Source organism: Rhinopithecus bieti, unplaced genomic scaffold (genome assembly GCF_001698545.2).
Source record: "Rhinopithecus bieti isolate Rb0 unplaced genomic scaffold, ASM169854v2 scaffold_4781, whole genome shotgun sequence".
Taxonomy (NCBI): domain Eukaryota; kingdom Metazoa; phylum Chordata; class Mammalia; order Primates; family Cercopithecidae; genus Rhinopithecus; species Rhinopithecus bieti.
The window spans coordinates 5,074,366-5,095,066 of NW_016805181.1; the positions used below are offsets into that span (position 1 = coordinate 5,074,366).

At 52.3% G+C, this 20,701-nt stretch overlaps 1 protein-coding gene across 4 annotated transcripts in view; it reads left to right on the top strand.

Annotated features, from left to right (window-relative positions):
• Positions 1-20,701, top strand: part of DLG5 (discs large MAGUK scaffold protein 5) — a 136,660-nt gene that overhangs the window by 104,653 nt on the left and 11,306 nt on the right. For all 4 annotated transcript variants that reach the window (XM_017871433.1, XM_017871435.1, XM_017871434.1 and 1 more), the window contains 13 exons: positions 284-1,303; positions 2,695-2,818; positions 3,239-3,383; positions 4,758-4,870; positions 5,534-5,623; positions 5,908-6,058; positions 10,499-10,661; positions 10,817-10,950; positions 11,653-11,793; positions 13,131-13,314; positions 14,917-15,065; positions 15,931-16,101; positions 16,994-17,190. In XM_017871433.1, the coding sequence (XP_017726922.1) occupies positions 284-1,303; positions 2,695-2,818; positions 3,239-3,383; positions 4,758-4,870; positions 5,534-5,623; positions 5,908-6,058; positions 10,499-10,661; positions 10,817-10,950; positions 11,653-11,793; positions 13,131-13,314; positions 14,917-15,065; positions 15,931-16,101; positions 16,994-17,190 (2,782 nt within the window). The remainder of the gene's footprint in view (positions 1-283; positions 1,304-2,694; positions 2,819-3,238; positions 3,384-4,757; positions 4,871-5,533; positions 5,624-5,907; positions 6,059-10,498; positions 10,662-10,816; positions 10,951-11,652; positions 11,794-13,130; positions 13,315-14,916; positions 15,066-15,930; positions 16,102-16,993; positions 17,191-20,701) is intronic.

Sequence of the window (20,701 nt, forward strand, 5' to 3'; positions counted from 1 at the left end):
CATGAGCCACTGTGCCCGGCCCAGGTGATTTGAGAAAGTGTTCAAAGTTAATAAAACTTTGACTCTTCTTTGAGTTCAGAGTGACCAGGGCCATGAGAAAACTTCTCTATTAGGAAGAAGCATATGTGTTTGTGTGTATGTGCGTCTCTGTCTGTCTGTCTCTTTTTTAAGGGGCAGGTGGCCCATTCCTGACCATTGCTTTACCTGTGGGGACGGTTTTCAGTGGCAGCTCCAAGTCCTGCCATCTCACTTTCTCTCTCACTCCTCTGCAATCCCTGCCTAGGTGTTCCCTCAGAGCTCCTCGTGGAGTGGCCAGAACATTTTTGAAAATATCAAAGACTCTGATAAGATGCTGAGTTTTCGAGCCCATGGCCAAGAGGTCCAGGCTCATAACAAACGGAATTTGATACAGCACAATAACTCCACGCAGACAGATATCTTCTACACGGACAGGCTGGAAGACAGGAAGGAGCCAGGCCCCCCAGGAGGCAGCAGCTCCTTTCTGCACAAGCCGTTCCCTGGGGGACCCTTGCAGGTCTGCCCCCAGGCCTGTCCCAGTGCCTCTGAGCGTAGCCTGAGCTCCTTCCGCTCAGATGCCTCTGGGGACCGTGGCTTTGGGCTGGTGGACGTGCATAGCCGGCGGCCACTGCTGCCCTTTGAGACGGAGGTGGGCACCTGTGGGGTTGGGGAGGCCCCCCTGGACAAGGTGGACTCTGAAGGCTCCAACAGCGGCGGGACCTGGCCCAAGGCCGTGCTCAGCTCCACGGCAGCGCCTGAGAAGCTCTCCGTTTATAAGAAGCCAAAGCAAAGAAAGTCCATCTTTGACCCTAACACTTTCAAACGCCCCCAGACACCCCCCAAAATAGATTACCTGCTGCCAGGTCCTGGGCCTGCTCACTCTCCCCAGCCCTCCAAGAGGGCAGGGCCTCTGACACCCCCAAAACCTCCCAGAAGGAGCGACTCCATTAAGTTCCAGCACAGGCTGGAGACTAGCTCCGAGTCAGAGGCCACTCTGGTGGGCAGCTCCCCATCCACTAGTCCCCCAAGTGCCCTGCCCCCCGATGTGGACCCCGGGGAGCCCATGCATGCATCACCCCCTCGCAAGGCCAGGGTCCGCATCGCTTCCAGCTACTACCCTGAAGGAGATGGGGACTCCTCCTACCTGCCGGCCAAGAAATCCTGTGATGAGGACCTTACCTCCCAGAAGGTGGACGAGCTGGGGCAGAAGCGTCGCCGGCCAAAATCTGCTCCCAGTTTTCGGCCTAAGCTTGCTCCAGTAGTGATTCCTGCTCAGTTCCTGGAGGTAGTGCTGAGCCCCAGGGTGCAGGGAGGGGAGGCCCGGGGGGGCAATTGGCCAAAGGAGGGCTGCTGAGTGGCCCTACACCAGTGTTCCAGGCACCTGTTTAGCCTGGTACCTTTGCCTTTGCTGTTGGACTCAAGTGGGAAGTGGCCCAGCTAGGAGGTAGGTAAGTGGAGTGGAAATGCGTGGTAGTGGGAGTGTGACACAAGAGGGGAACACCTTCTTGGGCATAGCATTTGGTTTGCTTTTTTAATAAGAAGCTTTTGAACTTAAACAATAAAACCTAGGGCATGGACTTGTCTTGAAGGGCTAGGGAGATGAGGTGGCACGTGTGAGGCTGAGTGGGCAGCAGGACGGCCTGATCATGTGTGCTGTCATAGTTTCCAGAGGGTGAGATTGCTGGGGACTGTGGAAAGTATCTCAGGCACCAGTCCACACTGCTCACTGGGGACAGAGAGCTTCTTCCCACAGCCCTGCACATCAGAGTTGTACATGCCTGATACACGTGTGCATTCTCACCTTTTACATGATCTCTATGTGAAAGATTCATTCTCTGTGGTTTTCTTCTGAAGTAAAGCTGCTACCTTGCAGATGTGTAAGGCAACATGAATGGGCAACACTTCTCTCCAGCTGTCCCCTCCTGTGCCCCAGTGGGAGGAGCTGGTTCCTGGGGACAGAAACTGGCTTGCAGAGCTGCCCAAGCGCTCCACTGTTTTCGTGTTTTTTTTTGTTTTTTTTTTTTTTTTTGTTTGTTTGTTTTTTTTGAGACGGAGTCTCGCTCTGTCGCCCAGGCTGGAGTGCAGTGGCCGGATCTCAGCTCACTGCAAGCTCCGCCTCCCGGGTTTACGCCATTCTCCTGCCTCAGCCTCCCGAGTAGCTGGGACTACAGGCGCCGCCACCTCGCCCGGCTAGTTTTTTGTATTTTTTTAGTAGAGACGGGGTTTCACCGTGTTAGCCAGGATGGTCTCGATCTCCTGACCTCGTGATCCGCCCGCCTCGGCCTCCCAAAGTGCTGGGATTACAGGCTTGAGCCACCGCGCCCGGCCAGTGTTTTCGTGTTTTTCCCCAAAATGGAGTCTCGCTCTGTCACCCAGGCCTGAGTGCAGTGGTGCAGTCCTGGCTCACTGCAACTTCTGCCCCGCGAGTTCAAGCGATTCTCCTGCCTCAGCCTCCCAAGTAGCTGGGATTACAGGCACCCACTACCATGCCCAGGTAATTTTTGTATTTTTAGTAAAGATGGGGTTTCGCCATGTTGGCCAGGGTGGTCTCAAACTCCTGACCTCAGGTGATCCGCCTGCCTCGGCCTCCCAAAGTGCTGGGATTACAGGTGTGAGCCACAGTGCCCAGCCACGCTCCACTCTTTCTAGCAGACACTCTTGCCCTTGAATCCGCAGGAACAGAAGTGTGTCCCAGCCAGTGGAGAACTCTCCCCGGAGCTCCAGGAGTGGGCACCTTACTCACCTGGGCATTCCAGCCGGCATAGCAACCCCCCGCTATACCCTAGCAGGCCGTCTATGGGTGAGTCAGCCAGCCAGGGGCTGGGGCTAAGGGTCGGTGTAAACTCGGGATGCCTAGTCTCCAGGGAGAGGGGAGGCAGCATTTCAGAGAGCTACCATGACTTTTCAGCCCTGAGGTCCAGAGAACTGGGAAATGCTGCCCTGTCTGGGATGGTTTGTCTTGTAGCCATGACATGTCTAAGCTTGTCAAAATGCTTTCTCCCCTGGGAAATAGGAAGCATGAAAGAGACTTCCCCACTTTTTACAGATGGAGACAGGCCAGGAGCCACAGCCACATTGTGAATTGGTGGTTAAAACTCATCTCCCAAGTCCTTTTCCCAAAAGACTGTGGCTGCGTCCTGGGATACAGGGAAAAGGCTTGTTTAAGTCCAGGGCTGGCTGGGTCCTTTGGGGCGACTCTTCTCACCAAGCGCATTTCTAGGCACTGTTCCCCGGAGTTTGACCCCCAGCACCACCGTGAGCTCCATCCTGCGGAACCCCATCTACACTGTGCGTAGCCACAGAGTCGGCCCCTGCAGCTCTCCACCTGCGGCCCGAGATGCTGGCCCCCAGGGTTTGCATCCCAGGTATGTGAAGGCACACTACGCTTCTCTGTACCCCAGCTGCCCAAGCCCGCCTGGACATGGAACCACTGGTGCATAAAGAGGCTCACTGGTGGAGAAACGTCCTTGCCTGGCTGGGAGGGGCTGGCTAGAGCAGCACAGGGAAAGGAGCCTTAGGGCTGCTTTCTGAATTAATCAGCACAAGGTTTCAAAAGGTACCGGAAGGACACGATAGTGATAGCAACTGATATTTGAGTGCTTATGTCCCAGCCACTGTGCCCAGACCTTTATGAATATCATTTCACCAAATCAACAGCAACCTCATGGGCTAAGTCCTGTTACTGTCTCTGTCTTCAAGATGAGGAAACTGACACTTCAGAAGAGGGTGGGCTGGCTCCAGGCCACTGTTACTCATTCATTTGACAGATTTTTTTGGAGCACCTACTGCATGCCTTGGTCTATCCTAATTATAAGAGAATATAATGCTGAACTAACCAGATTAGCTTCCAGCTCATGTGGTGTGGTTTTACAGATGTGGGAGGCAGACAGAAAAAAAATGAACGAAGTGATATCAGATGGTGCCGAGAGGCTATGAAGGTGGTCAAACAGGGTGACGGGCTGGGCTGTGACTTGGAAGAGGGTGGCAAGTTAGAGTGGGTGGTCAGACAGGGCCCTATGGGCAGAGGGGATGCTGCTGTGACCCGAATGAGGAAAGAGGCCAGCTGCACAAGACCTGGACTGGAGCCTCCAGGGAGACGGGCCATCAGTGCCAAGGCCAGGGTACCCGGGCACAGTGGTGGGAGCTTGGCAAAGGGACAGCGAGTCAGGAAGAGGTTTGAGGTCACAGGGACCTGCAGCCGTGATAAAAAGTTTGGATTTTATTCTAAGGACAGTGGAGACCACTGGAGAGTTTAAGCAGGAAAGAGATGTCGTCTCATTGCATAGCCCGAAAAAGACGCCATTGAGGCCTGGCCTCAGGGCAGCCTGACGTGGGCGATCCCTGCTCTGCCCTCCAGTTTCCTAGGCACACTGTCCCGAGTGAGGCACATAGGTCCCCTCCCCAAAGTCCTCTGTGCCCATCTTGTCCCTCCTTACCCACTTCCTGGGAGAATAGGTTCCCCCTCCCTGGGCCCACCCAGGTTCCAGAGCCTCTGTTTTTTATTGCTTCCTCCTAGTGAGCCTTATCCTGACCCTATGGCTGGAGTGGGTATGACACTGGCCGCCCCATGTGTGTGGCCTTTTCCACTGCTTAAAGGCTATCCTCGGCCGATCATCAGTGGCTCCTGGGCCTCCCTTCTGCCCGCTTGGGAAGCCTTGGCTGGCCTGTGTGTTTCTCCCCAGTGGCCACATCTGTTGCTGTTTCTCCTCTGGAACTCCTCACCTCTTGTTTTTACGCAGTGTCCAGCACCAGGGACGCCTAAGCCTGGACCTGAGCCACAGGGCCTGCAGCGACTACTCCGAGATGAGAGCCACCCACGGGTCCAACTCACTGCCCTCCAGCGCCCGCCTCGGTAACTGCACCACTTGGACTTTGTGCTGCTGCGGGTGTCAAGCTTTTCATCTCTGCCTGCATCCTAATGTCCAGATCTGCGGGTGGGCTCCCCACACGAGCTGCTGTCACCTCCTGGGACTGAGCTCATTTCCCTACTGGGAAGGGCTGCTTCCTTCACGGGCCAGCGGTGCCCATGCTGCTGTCAGAGCCGTTGTTTTTGCCTTCTGCTTTCTGTGGGGCCCTTATGGCCATTTAGGTGACCGCTCAGCTAGGAGCCTTGCTCCCTGTCCCTGAGGTTGTTGGCCTCATTCTGGACTGTTTTATGTGGCTCTTCATACATTTTTGTATGGAAAGTGAACCCCAGAGGAGAGTCAGACAGAGGTAGCCCTTGGCGATCTTGGGGGAGCAGATGGAGCCGCCGCCGTGTCACTTAGGCTGCTGTTCCGTGGCTGAAAGTGAGACTTGTGTGCCTCTGTTGTGGAGCAGTCTGTGCCTGCACAGTTTATTGAGATAAATGTTAAATGTCTGCTTTTCCTGACTGTTCCACATCAAGGCTCCCTTGGGAGTAAACAGCAGGGCCCAGCTTTGCGTTTATCATCCTGACTGGTAGGCTGGTGGAGAGGGAGGACAGGGTGGTGTTTGACCACAAGGCCTGAAGTTTTGTTCCCATATGGAACAATAGGTTCTTCGAGTAACTTGCAATTCAAGGCAGAACGCATTAAAATCCCATCGACACCAAGATATCCGCGGTCTGTCGTGGGCTCTGACAGAGGTAAGGATTTCTGGACACTCCCATCTGTCCTGCTTTTCCTGTGATCTGATTCCTCTTGGTGGAGTCTCTGGGCTTAGCTGAGAACTTCATAGTCATCTCAGTCAGTCAGTAAAAATTCACTGAACCCAGCAGTAGGCTTGGTGATGTGGGAGGTAGGGGGCAACGCAGAGCCCAGCATCGAACTCCAGACTATGCAATGCAGTGGGGATAGGCTGCCCCTTGATCTTGGCTGTTGGGGAAGTGAGATGGGAGTTCACAACGGCATTACCTGCTCCTCTCTGCAGGTTCAGTGTCACATTCTGAATGCAGCACTCCTCCGCAGTCACCCCTGAACATCGACACCCTGTCCTCTTGTAGCCAGTCCCAGACCTCAGCCTCCACATTGCCCAGAATCGCTGTCAACCCCGCCTCCCTCGGGGAGCGGAAAAAGGACAGGTGAGTGTGGCCAGTCATCGGTGACGTGGGTAAACCAGTGGACAGTGTGCACCCTTGCGGCGGGCACGGGCTCTGCAGGGAAGGGGCTTAGTAGAAGCAGCAGGAGTAGCTTGGGTGTCCCAGCATTTGCCGGTATCACCAGTAAATGCCATGGGGCACTGGATGCAGGGAGGTGGGGCATGTGTGGATGGCAAGGCAGGGAGCCAAGTGGGCTCACAGTAGATTATGCTGGAAACGACCTAACGGTGATTGTGCCATCGTGGCACCGTTTACACCGTCCTGGGCCCTTGTTCAAGCACTTTACATGTGGCTAAGTCACGAGATTCTTCCAGGGACCCTGTCAGTGTCATTATTATTGTTATCCCTGTTTCACAGTTGAGGAAACTGGATCCAGACGTTGGAGTGACAGACCTGTGGCCACGTGGTTAGCGGCTGGCACCGGGACTCATTCTTACCCTTTGCTTTTCCCTCTCACTCGAAGCTTTCTGTTATGAAATAAAATATACACAGGAAGAAAGTGTATAAAGCATAAATGTGCAGCCTAGCTTTTTACTGGTTCATTTTAGAGTGCAGGTGCATCTTAGGTTTCAGGTTGACTGTAGGCTTGCTGTCTGTCCAGAGGCACCTCCTCTGTGGAGTCCGTCCCCACTGCGTACTATGCACACACATCCCTCTCTGTTGTTCCCCTAGATGGAACTTACTAGATTGTGTTTATATTTAACAGCTTCTGTCCAGATTGTAGATCTTAAAGAGCTCTGATTAAAATTAAACTTTATTTAATCACCAAAAGAAACACAGCTACTCTCGTTCATTTGAATCCAGAAAGCTGAGGCCGGCTGGGCGCGGTGGCTCAAGCCTGTAATCCCAGCACTTTGGGAGGTCGAGACAGGCAAATCACGAGGTCAGGAGATCGAGACCATCCTGGCTAACACGGTGAAACCCCGTCTCTACTAAAAAATACAAAAAACTAGCCGGGCGAGGTGGCGGGCGCCTGTAGTCCCAGCTACTCGGGAGGCTGAGGCAGGAGAATGACGTGAACCCGGGAGGCGGAGCTTGCAGTGAGCTGAGATCTGGCCACTGCACTCCAGCCTGGGCGACAGAGTGAGACTCCGTCTCAAAAAAAGAAAAAGAAGAAAGCTGAGGCCTCTGTAGCTAGGAGCCTCAGCATGGGTGGGCCCTATATTAAGAAAATCTTTTTGTTGTTGTTGTTGTTGAGACAGTTTTGCTCTTGTCCCCCAGGCTGGAGTGCAGTGGTGCAATCTTGGCTCACTGCAATCTCCGCCTCCCCAGTTCAAGTGATTCTCTTGCCTCAGCCTCCCGAGTGGCTGGGATTACAGGCGCCCACCACCACGCCTGGCTAATTTTTGTATTTTTGATGGAGACGGGGTTTCACCATGTTGGTCAAGCTGGTCTTGAACTCCTGACCTCAGGTGATCCGTGGGCCTTGGCCTCCCAAGATGTTGGGATTACAGACGTGAGCCGCCGCGCCCAGCCAGAGAAAATCTTTTATTTGACTTGAAAATCTGAACTTAAAAGGCAACAAACCAGAGAACCTGAGGGGTAACGGAAGGACACCAAAACACAGAGGCCCCAATAGGGGAACTGGGTGTAGCTCATAGGAAGTGCTGACAGAACTCTTACCATGTGGCACGTGCAGGAGCATGCTGGCCTGTTTTACTCAGCCCCAGCCCTGGCCACGGAGAGGACAGGACTTTCCCCAAGTGAAGTGGGTTCTTCAGTTGTGGAAAGGGCCTTGCCACCCACTGTCAGGCATTCCCTTAGCTCCTTGCAGGGCATGGAGAGCCAGGACCTGCTCCAGAAGGGAGAAACATGTGAGTGACTCCTGCCTTCATGGTGGTTAGGATCCAATTGGAGATGAAATTTGACATGTGTGACCTGACTGAGCAACAGCTTTCTTTTAAAAATAGCCCCATTTCCCAGATTCTGAAGTGTAGTATTTTATGCTTGTTATGGAAAATCGGGGACACAGAAAAGTAGGAAGAAGGCCGAGTGCGGTGGCTCAAACCTGTAATCCCAGCACTTTGGGAGGCTGAGGCAGGTGGATCACCTGAGGTCAGGAATTCGAGACCAGCCTGGCCAACATGGTGAAACCCCGTCTCTACTAAAATACAAAATTAGCCAGGCATGGTGGCGGGCGCCTGTAGTCCCAGCTACTCGGGAGGCTGAGGCAGGAGAATTGCTTGAACCCGGGAGGCGGAGGTTGTAGTGAGCTGAGATCGCGCCACTGCACTCCAGCCTGAGTGACAGAGTAAGACTCCGTCTCAAAAAATAAAAAACAGACAAGTAGAGAGAAGAAAAATGTCACAGATAATCTCTTCAACAAGAGATTCAATTGCCTTTACCCTTTGGAAATATATATGTATATGTATTTATGTACATAATTACATCTCCCTTAATGTTATGTTTTTAGCTATTTATAATAGTTTAAGTATACTTTATAAACTTCTTTTGAGAAGCAGCTATTGTTTAGAGAAAACTTTGCATATTATAAACAATTCAAATCATTCAGAAGACTAAAAAGTAAAGATTATCTCTGGCTGGGCGAGATAGCTTATGCCTGTAATCCCAACATTTTGGGTGGTTGAGATGGGCGTATCACCTGAGGTCAGGAGTTTGAGACCAGCCTGGCCAACATGGTGAAACCCCGTCTCTACTGAAAACAAAAATTAGCTGGGCATGATGGTGCACACCTGTAATCCCAGCTACTTGGGAGGCTGAGGCAGGCGAATTGTTGGAATCTGGGAGGTGGAGGTTGCAGTGAGCTGAGATCATGCCACTGCACTCCACCCTGGGTGACAGAGCGAGAATCCGTCTCCAAAAAAAAAAAGAAAATAAAAAAAGATTATCTCGGATCCCCTCACCTGGAGACACCATTGTTAACACTTGGTAATGTCCTGCGTAAGAAGCCTCCTTGTGCATAAATCCACGCATACTTGTGTGTGGAGATGCAGATAAATATGAGTGAAATGATGCCGATCGGGCCTCCCCACCCCATGGTGCGTCCCTTACATCTTTGCATGTCGCTGGAACCTGAGAACCTGCTTCAGATCGTCGTTCTGTCATGTGGCTATTGCTGTGACTTAGTCGCTTGCTCCTTTATTGTGATACACCTGTTGTATGGAGGTGGACCTCTTTCTGCTCTGGGTCTCTGTTTCATCATCTAAGGCTGGAGCAAGAGGGTGATCTGGGGGTGGCTGTGTGCTGAGGGCTCTGCAGCTGTCCACAGCACAGGGCTCTAATCCGTGTTGCATCGAAAGGCACTGTGGGTGTAGGCTGGGGTGGATCTGTCTGAGCTGGAGGGTCAAGGGAGGACTTCTAGAGTGGGCAAGTTTGGGAAGTGGGAACACTTTGGAGGGTGGGAGAGAGCAGGGACAACTCAAGAATAATTTTAATCTCTCTTCCCAAGAGGGCTGGGCCACAGGGCCGCAGGCTGAGAGTGCCGATCGGGAAGCTGCTCTGCCTCCAGGTGGCTGGGGTGGGGTGGTTTAGGTGCCTCCCCACTAGAATCTATCCCAACCATGTGCTGTAGAGGGGACCTGGACTGGCCCCCTCAGCCTTTGGCTATATGGTTTTATCCTGTGAGGAAAAGCTCAGGTGTCCACACCCTGGAGGAATGAGGCCCTGGGCGGCGTGAAGTCCCGACGGGAGGCTCTGCATCACTCGACTGTCTTTTCCGTTATATTCCAGGTGTCTCTGATTGTCTTTCTCCTCTGAGCGTCCCTTCTTTCTAACCTTTGTCACCTTCCAGATGTCTCTGCCACCACAGATCTCTTCTGAGGTTGCCCGTGGCCACCAGGCCCAGGCCTTCCACCATGCGGTTGGCTTGCCCAGAGGTTCCTCACCGAGCCCCTGCCCCAGTGCCCTTGGGTACACTGGACAGCCCCAGGACAGCAATTGCATGACTGCAGCCTTGCTTCTAGCCGCCTCCTCCTTTTACAAAGGCTTGAGTCTGCAGCGGCTTAATTTCCATGACCAGTTTGCATCACTCTGTGTAGCCAGTAAACATAAAAACGGACTATTTTCTGTTGCCCCCTCAGGATGGAATGTCATCCCAGGAGCCATCTCTTTTCCTCAGAGGGCATCTCGAGCCCCCCGGAGTTTGTAATTGCATATTGTGGGGCAGCTCCTCTCCTGTAATGAAAATTCGCGTGTATCAGTGTTGATAATTGACACGGATCGTTCTCTGTGTCTTTGGTCTGGGTGGTTGCGTGTCTGGGTGTGCTGGCTCGTGTTGCGTGAGGCTGTGGGAATGTGGTCCTTTGTCACACAGGAGCGGGCCCACTGTGTCCCTATGTAGCTATGTCACAATGGGAGCATCCAGGCTTGGGGCCCTTTCTGCACTGCCTGATTGGAGAACTCAGGCTCTCCCCAACCCTTTTGTTTGACCCTGAGTCCCCGAAACTTTTGACTTTTCCTTAGGCCTTATGTGGAGGAGCCACGCCACGTGAAGGTGCAGAAGGGTTCAGAGCCACTGGGTATCTCCATCGTGAGTGGAGAGAAGGGTGGCATCTATGTCTCCAAGGTGACCGTGGGGAGCATCGCTCACCAGGCTGGCCTGGAGTACGGGGATCAGTTACTGGAGGTGAGAGGGAGCTGCCTTCCTGCATGGCGCCCATGGAAACCTGCCCTTCTTCCCCCCTCCTCCTCCTAGGGAACTGCAGTGCTCCCAAGTCCCTGGGGCCACCTCCCTGTCCACAGCCCCGACCCCTCACTGAGCCCCTCCTAATGTTTCCCCAGTTCAATGGCATAAACCTGCGGAGCGCCACGGAGCAGCAGGCGCGGCTCATCATCGGGCAGCAGTGTGATACCATCACCATCCTGGCCCAGTACAACCCCCACGTGCACCAGCTCAGCAGCCACTCCCGGTCCAGGTGAGCGCGGGCCTCCCCAGGCTGTCTGGGCTGGGGGTGGAGAGGTGGGTGCGGCAGCACTCCGCTCATTGCAGGGAGACTCAGGGTGACAGCCACAAGTTCTGAGGATCCTACTGCTGCTAAAGAGAGAGTTGACCAGCCCTGGATTTTGGAAAAGGGGCGTATAGAGAGAGGCTGTCTTCTCCTGCAATGGGGTGTGAAAACAGATGGCTATGGTCGCCTGAACAGCAGGGGCCTGTGGTAGCCAGGAGCTGTGGCCCTGGGGGTGGATTCTCACTCAAAGTGTTTGGCTCCCTGTCCAGGAGCAGACGCTGTACACCTGCCTGTATCTGCCCCTGATCTGTGGGTGGAAGGGCAGAAGAGAAGGGGAGGCACACCCGGCAGTGCTGCGCCACAAGCTCAGCAGGAGAGGTGGGATGCACAGGCAGAGGAAAAGGGACAGGACGCACACAGCTCCCCGAGGCCAGATGCCTTTGGAGAGGGCCCCTGAGCTGAGGACAGGTGGAGGGGAGAGGACAGGTGGATCCTTTGGGGTGGATGTCATGGGTCCAGGCTTCTAATGTGTCTGCTCTGCTCAGGGCACAGGGTGCGGGGCTGTGTGACCCAGTCCCCATTTATAGCTCAGACCTAGTTGCCACAGGAGCAGGGGTGGCTCTGGGTGTCTTCATACTGCTCCTTATCCCTCCTGTCCTCCGTCTCCAGCTCACACCTGGACCCTGCCGGTACCCACTCCACTCTCCAGGGCAGCGGCACCACCACCCCGGAGCATCCCTCTGTCATTGACCCACTGATGGAGCAGGACGAGGGGCCTAGCACCCCCCCAGCCAAGCAGAGCAGCTCCAGGTCAGCAGATGTGTGCTGTGAGCCTTCCCTGTGTCCACTTCGGCTGGGTGGGGCTGAGCACATTCTCCAAGTGGCGTGGGCACTGGGCAGCTGGCCTCATATGCTGCAGGCCACACACCAGGTCTTCAGGACTTGGGCTGGGAGCACAGCATTCCTTTTTTCCCTCCCTGCTCTCTTTTCCTTTCTCTTTTTCTCCTGTTTTCTAGTTGACTTGTTCTTTCCCCTGCATCTTCTCTTTCTCTTCTCCTTTTCTCATTCACTCGCTTTCTGAGTCTGTCTTTGGACACATTCCCACAGTCGTCACCCAGCCAGGCCCTGGGCTCTGGCCACCCACAGCAGTGCTTCCCTCAACCAGGTGGCAGACCAGTGCCGGGCGTGTGCAACACAGTCAAAACTGCTGGCCACTGCAGAGCAGGCAGGAAGATCACTGGAGTGTGACAGGGGAGGTGGCAGCTGGATTGAAATGTTCAGGACAGGCAAGAGCCAGGGGTGGGCATAAAGGGAAGTCCAGGCCGAGGGAGCAGCAGAGTTCAGGAGGAGGAAGGAGCCCCGTGGGAGTTGCACAGCGTCCAGCCTGGCCTGGGGCTGTGGGGAGGGCCATCCAGGCCAGGGTGCAACATGATCACTCTGCAGTCCTGGAGTAGCTGTGTCTCCAGCACTGAGAGGCCTTCACTAAGCCCTGGGCAGCATCTCACAGAATGAGGCCAGCTCTGCATTCTCTATACCAGAGTTTGTCACATTGGAACTTACCTGCTGCAAGGTTTTCCTCCCAGGCTGGCATCTCCCCTGAAGCCCTCTTTATCTGTTTCCATCGCTGTCCCATCTCTCTCCCTCCATGTGTTCAGCAGCTTACTTTGAACTTCCCTCCCTTGATTGTAAGTGCCTTGATGGCAAGGGGCCCCTCTTCATGAGTTAGCAGTTCCTGGTCTATAGAAGTTGCTTGGTAGACATTTGCTGAATGCGTTGCTGTGCTCTGGACAGTGAGGCCAACTTTACCTTTCCTTAGGAAGAACTAAGGAAAATGGGTGTGATCCCCATGAGAGGGAGGCCATCCTGATCTCTAAGGCATGAGATTGATAGCCGGGCCCGGGAGCCTGGGTTTTGACTCCCCACTCAACTGACTTTGGACCTGGGGTCTTGCCTTCATCTCCAGTGCACCTCAGTATCCTGCCCTGAACGCCGAGCCAGTAGAACTGGCGGCCACCTCTCAGCTCCCTGTGGTTCTGAGAACCCAGGAAGCAGGCAGAAAGCGATTAAGACACTGGCCACTGCTTTGTCTTTTTGTGCCTCCTCCCTCCTTGTGCACAGTTGAGGAACTTTGTTTTGTTTCCTGAAAGGATTGCGGGAGATACCAACAAGAAGACCCTGGAGCCACGCGTTGTCTTCATCAAAAAGTCCCAGCTGGAGCTTGGGGTGCACTTGTGTGGTGGGAACCTGCATGGGGTGTTTGTGGCTGAAGTGGAGGATGACAGTCCTGCCAAGGGTCCTGACGGCCTCGTGCCAGGGGACCTCATCCTGGAGGTGAGTTCTGAGCTGCTGAGTAGGCCAGGCCTCCATCTACCTGCCACAGGTGGCTTGCTGCCATCTCAGGTGGCACCAAAGACAGAGGAGTACAGCCTCTCATCTGGTGAGCCAGTCAGGGCTGACTTCTGTTGTTGAGGCAGAGTCTTGCTCTGTTGCTCAGGCTGGAGTGCACTGGCATAATCTCGGCTCACTGCAACCTTCGCTTCCCAGGTTCAAGCAATTCTTCTGCCTCAGCCTTCCGAGTAGCTGGGACTACAGGCGTCTGCCACGATACCAAGTTAATTTTTATATTTTTAGTAGAGACCAGATTTCACCATGTTGCCCAGGCTGATCTCAAACTCCTGACCTCAAGTGATCTGCCTGCCTTGGCCTTCCAAAGTGCTATGATGACAGGCATGAGCTACCGTGCCCAGCCTCAGGGTTGATTTTTATTTTTTTGAGACAGAGTTTTGCTCTTGTTGCCCAGGCTGGAGTACAGTGGCACAATCTCGGTTCACTGCAACTTCTGCCTCCCAGGTTCAAGCGATTCTCCTGCCTCACCCACCTGAGTAGCTGAGATTACAGGTGCACGCCAACACGCCCAGCTAATTTTGTTTTGTATTTTTAGTAGAGATGGGGTTTCATCACATTGGACAGGCTGGTCTCAAACTCCTGACCTCAGGTGATCCATCTGCCTCGGCCTCCCAAAGTATGGGGATTACAGGCGTGAGCCACTGTGCCTGGCCAGGGTTGATTTTTAACCCCTGTAAACCCAGAATCCCGCCAAGCCCCTTTGAGCAGGTCCCTGTGAAGCCAGGCAGGCCATCGAGGGAACCTGAGGGCAGAGCCTTGGCTCAGGCCCTGGGCACCAGGAGGTGCTTGCCCTCAGGTGGTGTAGCCGCAGGACTCTGTTCTGATGAGAGAGGATGGTTTTTCTCTGTGGTCTCCTGCCTCATGGGGGAGATGGTTTGTGAGAATATAAAGGCACAAGTTGAGCTGGGCTTGGTGACTCACACCTGTAATCCCAGAACTTTAGGAGGCCAAGGTGGGAGAATTGCTTGAGCCCAGGAGTTCAAGACCAGCCTGGGCAACATAGTGAGACCCTATCTTCACAGAAAACAAAACAAAATTTAGCCAGGCGTGGTGGAGTATCCCTATAGTCCCAGCTACTCTGGAGGCTGAGGTGGGAGGATCACTTGAGCTTAGAAGGTCTAGGCTACAGTGAGCTATGATTGCACTACTGCACTCAGTCTATGTGACAGAGGGGAGACCCTGTTTCAAAAAATAAATAAATAAAAGCACAGGTAGCGTCAGCAAGAGGAAGGGCCCTATTCTGAAAAGCCCAGACTTGCTGCTCACCAGAACAGGGTTTTTCCTGGATAAGCTGACAAGGGGAGAGCAGCCACTTGTCAGAGGACCTGGTGTCCAGGGAGCAGGCGTGGGAGCTGGAGGCTGGGGAGACCGTGAAGACTCAGCCCTTCCTCCAGAGGGGAGGCAGGCAGAGTCTCAGTTAAGGAGGGATGTTGGATTTCTGCCATATGGTCAGCACTGGCCCCTTTCGAGTGCCCATGCTGTCCCCTGGCTTCTGCCTTCTGACATATCCACCCGCATCCCTGGTAGTATGGCAGCCTGGACGTGCGGAATAAGACAGTGGAGGAGGTCTATGTGGAAATGCTGAAGCCCAAGGATGGTGTCCGCCTGAAGGTGCAGTACCGCCCCGAGGAGTTCACGAAGGCCAAGGGCCTGCCTGGTGACAGCTTCTACATCAGGTACCAGTGGCTGGGGAATCAGTGGGAGATTTGGGGCCAGAGGAGAGGCTTTCATTGGAGATTGTCTTCCTGGTGAATGGCTGTCTGTTTCTTACCCCCCAAGGCTGGGGCCATGATCATCATTCCTTGACACTCAAATCTGCACACTTATTTATGGTGAGATGATTGTGACTTAGAACAGCCTTTAGGGCTTAAAGAACCAGGTGGGCTCCTTTAGGGCTTAAGGCCTGGAGAATTTGGAGGCAGTCAAGCCCCATTTTCCTGTTTGCTGTGCTCCTCTTTTTCTGGTGTCCCCCAAGCCAGGTTTGCAGATCCCTCTGCAGTGTGTGTGGACTTCCCAGGCATCTTCAGTGCCCTTACTACTGTGTGAAATGCTGTGGGCATTTAGGGATGGCAGCAGGCTTTCTAGGAGGAGCTCAGAGCTTTCTTCTCATTTCCTAAGATCCGAGACCACAGAAAGCGTGAGAACACTGATGCGGTACAACTCCCTGTCTCTAGGGTAGGAGATGGCATGTTTCCATCCTAGAGAGATTCCAGTCTGTAGGAACCAGGGGCATGGGCTTCGAGGAGGGAGGCAACTGGGAAAAGGCCACCTGGAAAGGGAAGTTATGGCCTCAGATCTTGGCGAGTTCTTTCTCTGATGGGGATGCGCCCTCAGTGTTAGGGGAGCAAAGGCAGTCTTTGTCCCTTTATGTAAAACACCGGGCTCCCCGCTTTGAGAATCACCACCCTCGGCGGTTCCTGATCGAGTTTGGAGATAGCTCAAAGCAGAATATCAGCCTTAGGGGCCTGGCCACAGAAGGCACCTTGTTTGTCCTCGGTGGCCAGAGCTGCCTGATCATGGTCCCTCTGTGCTGTGGTCCAGGGCCCTATACGACCGGCTGGCAGATGTGGAGCATGAGCTGAGCTTTAAGAAGGACGACATCCTCTACGTGGATGACACCTTGCCCCAGGGCACGTTCGGGTCCTGGATGGCTTGGCAGCTGGACGAGAATGCCCAGAAGATCCAGCGTGGGCAGATTCCCAGCAAATATGTGTAAGTGTTCTCTGGGCCTGGGGCGGGGTGGGGCAGGGGTCACTGAGGGCCACCAGCCATGGAGCTGTCCCATGGGAGGGGGCTGGGGCCTGGGCTGTAGGAGGAGGGATTCTGCTTCTCATCTTAGCTTCTGCTCTCTACGTTTTGACAAAAGTGCTGGTCTAAAAAGCTGCTTCTAGTGTGAGTCAGTGCTGCATAGAGCACAGTCGTGGGTCAGGAGGCATTACTTGTTTTAGAAAAATGGATTTATGGAGATACTTAACGCCTTGCCGCTCCCTCAAAGTGTACCATTCAGTGGTTTTCAGCATATTCATAGGTGTGTGCAGCCGCCACCACAGTTAATTTTAGAGCATTTCCATCACCTCAAACAAACCCCAGACCCATTAGCTGTCAGCCCCTTATCCTACTGTCCTCCCACCCAGCCCTCAGCCCTAGGCAGCCACTACTTCACTTCCTGATACCCACAGGTCTCCCTGTCTGGACTCCTGTGTGGATGGGATTGTATAGTGTGGCCTTTCGTCTGGCTCCTGTCACTGAGCATGTTTTCAAGGCAGCCTGTATCCCTGCATCATTTCCCTTCTATGGCAGGAAGTGTAACTCGTCACCAAGTGCAGGCTGTCCTAGCAGTTCCTTTTGACACTGAGCTGAATATGCTGTAGTAGAAAAAATCACCTGCTCTGAGAGCTTGCCCTGATGCTGGTGTTCGTGTCACCCCACAGCATGTACCAAGGGGTCCCAGGGGCGTGGGAGGAGCTGTAGCCTTGAGACCTGCCAAGGAGTGTGGGGGCAGCCCGGTGCCTGGCCTACCCTTGCTTTTCTCACCAGGAAGGTCGGGTAGGGTAGGGCAGTAGGGTCTCGATAGCCCTGCCCAGCATTGTCCCCTGTGCCACAGGATGGACCAAGAATTCTCCAGGAGGCTCAGCATGTCTGAAGTCAAAGATGACAATAGCGCCACAAAGACACTGTCGGCGGCTGCACGCCGGTCCTTTTTTCGGAGGAAACACAAGCACAAACGCAGCGGATCCAAGGATGGGAAAGACCTGCTCTCCTTGGATGCCTTTTCCAATGACTCCATTCCACTCTTTGAAGGCAAGTGGCCGAGCTCATTTTCCAGTGGGCTCTCCAGATGGGGTTTGCTGTGGATCCAGGAGCTCCACAACTGGGACTTAAAGAAAAGAGAGGCTTACTTTGCTTTGTGCACAAGTCTGAAGGTGTGTGTCCGGCTTGGTCGGGGGGTGCTGCCATCTTCAGAGCCACATCTATGGGGTGTGGCTTCCATCCTCCCGGTCACCACCTGTCAGTGCAACCAGCATATCCCTGTTTCAGGAAGCAGGAGGAAGGAAGGGGTAAGGCAGAAGTGTGCCTCAGCTGAGCGTGCCTCTTTCAGCAGCTATCTGGAAGCCCTAACCTGTGACTTCGACTTACATCTCATTGTCCACTTGAATGTGCAAGAGAGGTCAAAAAGGCATGTTTTAGCCAGGCGCAGTAACTCACACCTTTAATCCCAGCACTTGGGGAGGCCGAAGTGGGTGGATCACCTGAGGTCAGAAGTTCGAGACCAGCCTGGCCAACATGGTGAAACCCCATCTCAACTAAAATACAAAATTAGCCAGGTGTGGTGACATGTGCCTGTAATCCCAGCTACTTGGGAGGCTGAGGCAGGAAAATCGCCTGAACCCAGGATGCGGAGGTTGCAGTGAGCCAAGATCGCTCCATTGTACTTCAGCCTGGGTGACAGAGCAAGATCCTGTCTCAAAAAATAATAATTAAAACAAAAAGAAAAGGCATGTTTTAGTTGGGTGCATTGCTGGCCTCAGTACGAGGTTCAGTTACTAAGGAAGAATGGAGGAATGGCTATTGGGTAGGCAAAAAGCAATCTCTGCTGAGTGCCTTGCTTGCCATTTGTTTTTAGGTTATTACAGCTGCTTGGTAGTGACCAAGAGCCATCGGTTTCTGCAGAACGTCCGCATTTCTGGCCTCAGACCTCTGTTCATTAACAACTCTTATATGATACTTCTGGGGCAAGATGCTAGTCCTAGGCTGGAGTTGAGTAACAGATATCAGACATCCCCTGGTAAACGGTCCTTGTGGCAAGGATGCATTTGTCCTTTAAAGCAAGAGGTCCTTAGGAACGTGGCACCCAGGGCCCTGCTGTGTGTCTACTGTCCTAGAACATACCCTCCCTGGCAATCAGGTCCATGGGGGTGGCAGTGAGCAGCAGAGTGTAGGGCAGCTGTCTGCCTCCCTCCCTCCCTTCCCTTTTCACAATGAAGACCTTAGGCCTAGGGAGTTGAGTGGATCACACTGTAGTTCATGGCCCACTGTCACTATCAGCTGGGACAAGGGTTGGCAAACTATCGGCCATGGACTGAGTCTGGAACACTGCCTATTTTTAAATGGTCTGTGAGCTAAACATGGGTTTTACACTTTTAAAATGTAAGATGTAAAAAATCTGTTAGCCCTTTGCTGATAACAGTTGCTTAATTTTGCTGTTTTGCCTTCAAAGCCTAAAGTATTTACTATCTTGCCCCTTATAGAAAAAGTTTAGGCCAGGCATGGTGGCACACACCTGTTATCCCAGCACTTTGGGAGGCCGAGGTGGGTGGATCACTTGAGGCAGGGAGTTCAAGACCAGCCTAGCCAACATGGTGAAACCCCATCTCTACTAAAAAAATACAAAAATTAGCCTGGTGTGGTGGCTCATGCCTGTAGTTCCAGCTACTGAAGAGGCTGAGGCAGGAAGATTGCTTCAGCCTGGGAGGTCAAAGCTGCAGTGAGCTGTGATCACGCTACTGCACTCTAGCCCAGGCAACAGAGTGAGACCCTGTCTCAAAAATAAAATAAAATAAAGTAATAAAATAATAAATAAATAAATAAAATTGCCAACCTGCTAATCAAGGCAAGATTTCTCTCTTATTTTGCTTTTTGGTTTTCCTTCACTCTCTGGTCTCCACTCTTGTGCCCTCTGCTCCTTTCTCTGCAGGCGCCATTTCCGGTATATTTGGCATTTGTCCAGTGGTGTTAGCGTCTTTGAAAAATAGCCCTTTGTCTATCCTTCCTTTTAGCTCTTCAGGTCTTTTTCAGTACATACTTGAAGTTGTCGTGAGGTACATACACATTTTGCGTTGTTATACCTTCTTGGTAAATTGACCTTTTTATCATTATAAAATGCCCTTCTTGATCTCCAGGAATGTTTCTTGCTGAAAGTCTATTTTATGTGATATTTTTATTGACATTACCAGTTTTCTTTTGGTTATCTTTGGCACAGTTTATCTTTTTCTTTTACTTCAAACTTTTCTGTCACTTTCTATTTAAATATCCCTTGTAAGCAGCATGTGGGACTTTTTAAATCCACTGTGGCAATCTGTCTTTTTAAAAATTTTATCCCAGTGTAACATACATACAGCAATGCGCACATTCATTTACAGAAAAGTGAGCAGCGTGAGGAATTTCCACAATCTGAACACCCTTGTGACAGTCTTGATTGTTTCATCAAGAGTATTTACCCTATTACATAAAGTAGACATTTGCCATCTTACTGGTTTCTATTCATTCTACCTCGTTTATGTTTGTCCCTTCCTTCTTGCTTTTTAAAAATGAATCATGTGTTTGTTTCATTCTGCCCCTATACCATCTACTGTTATCCTCTCACATCTACTAGTGTTGTTTCTATTTTATTCTTTTGGGGGTTAAACTAGATGTCACAGCATGTACTTTTGACTTACTGCTAGGAGAAATCGTTGCTTTGACCACTTCCCTGATAATTGTAAAACAGCAAACCACTAACTCCATTTGTCTCTTTTCTAACTTTGATACTATTCTCATTTTATTTTATTTTTATTTTAGTTTTTGAGGCAGAATCTCGCTCTGTCACCCAGGCTGGAGTGCAGTGGTGAGATCTCGGCTCACTGTAACCTCTGCCTCCCAGGCTCAAGCAGTTTTCCTGCCTCAGCCTGCCAAGTGGCTGGGATTACAGGCACCTGTCACCACATGTGGTTAATTTTTGTATTTTTAGTAAAGATGGGGTTTCACCATGTTGACAGGCTGGTCTTGAAACTCCTGACCTCAGTGAGCCGCCCACCTCAGCCTCCCAAAGTGCTGGGATTATAGGCACAAGGCACTGTGCCCGGCCATACTTTTCTCATTTTAATTCTACAGCTACTTTAACTCCGACTCAGTCTATCCATTTGCACATCAGTTATTCATCAGTTTTTGCCTTTCACATTTCCATTGCTCCTCATTCCTTCCTGCAGTTTTGTGCTTCTTTCTTATTTTGTTTTCTTTCTGCTAAACAACTTGCAGAAATGTTTTTCTTATAATGCAGGTTTGTTAGTGACACATCCTGTCAGTGTTTGTATCTGAAAATGTCCATTTTAATATCATTTTTGGAGATTTTCACTGGATATAGAATTTTAGATTGGTGGATGTTTTACTTGGGTGCTTTAAAGATACCCTTCCTGGTCCCTGGCTCTCTTTGTGTAGTAGTTTCCCGTGGCTGCTGTACCCAATTACCGCAGACTGTGTGTGGCTTCAGACACACGGGTTTATCCTCCCAGTTCCGGAGGCCAGAAGTCCACACTCAGGACCACTGGGTCAGTCA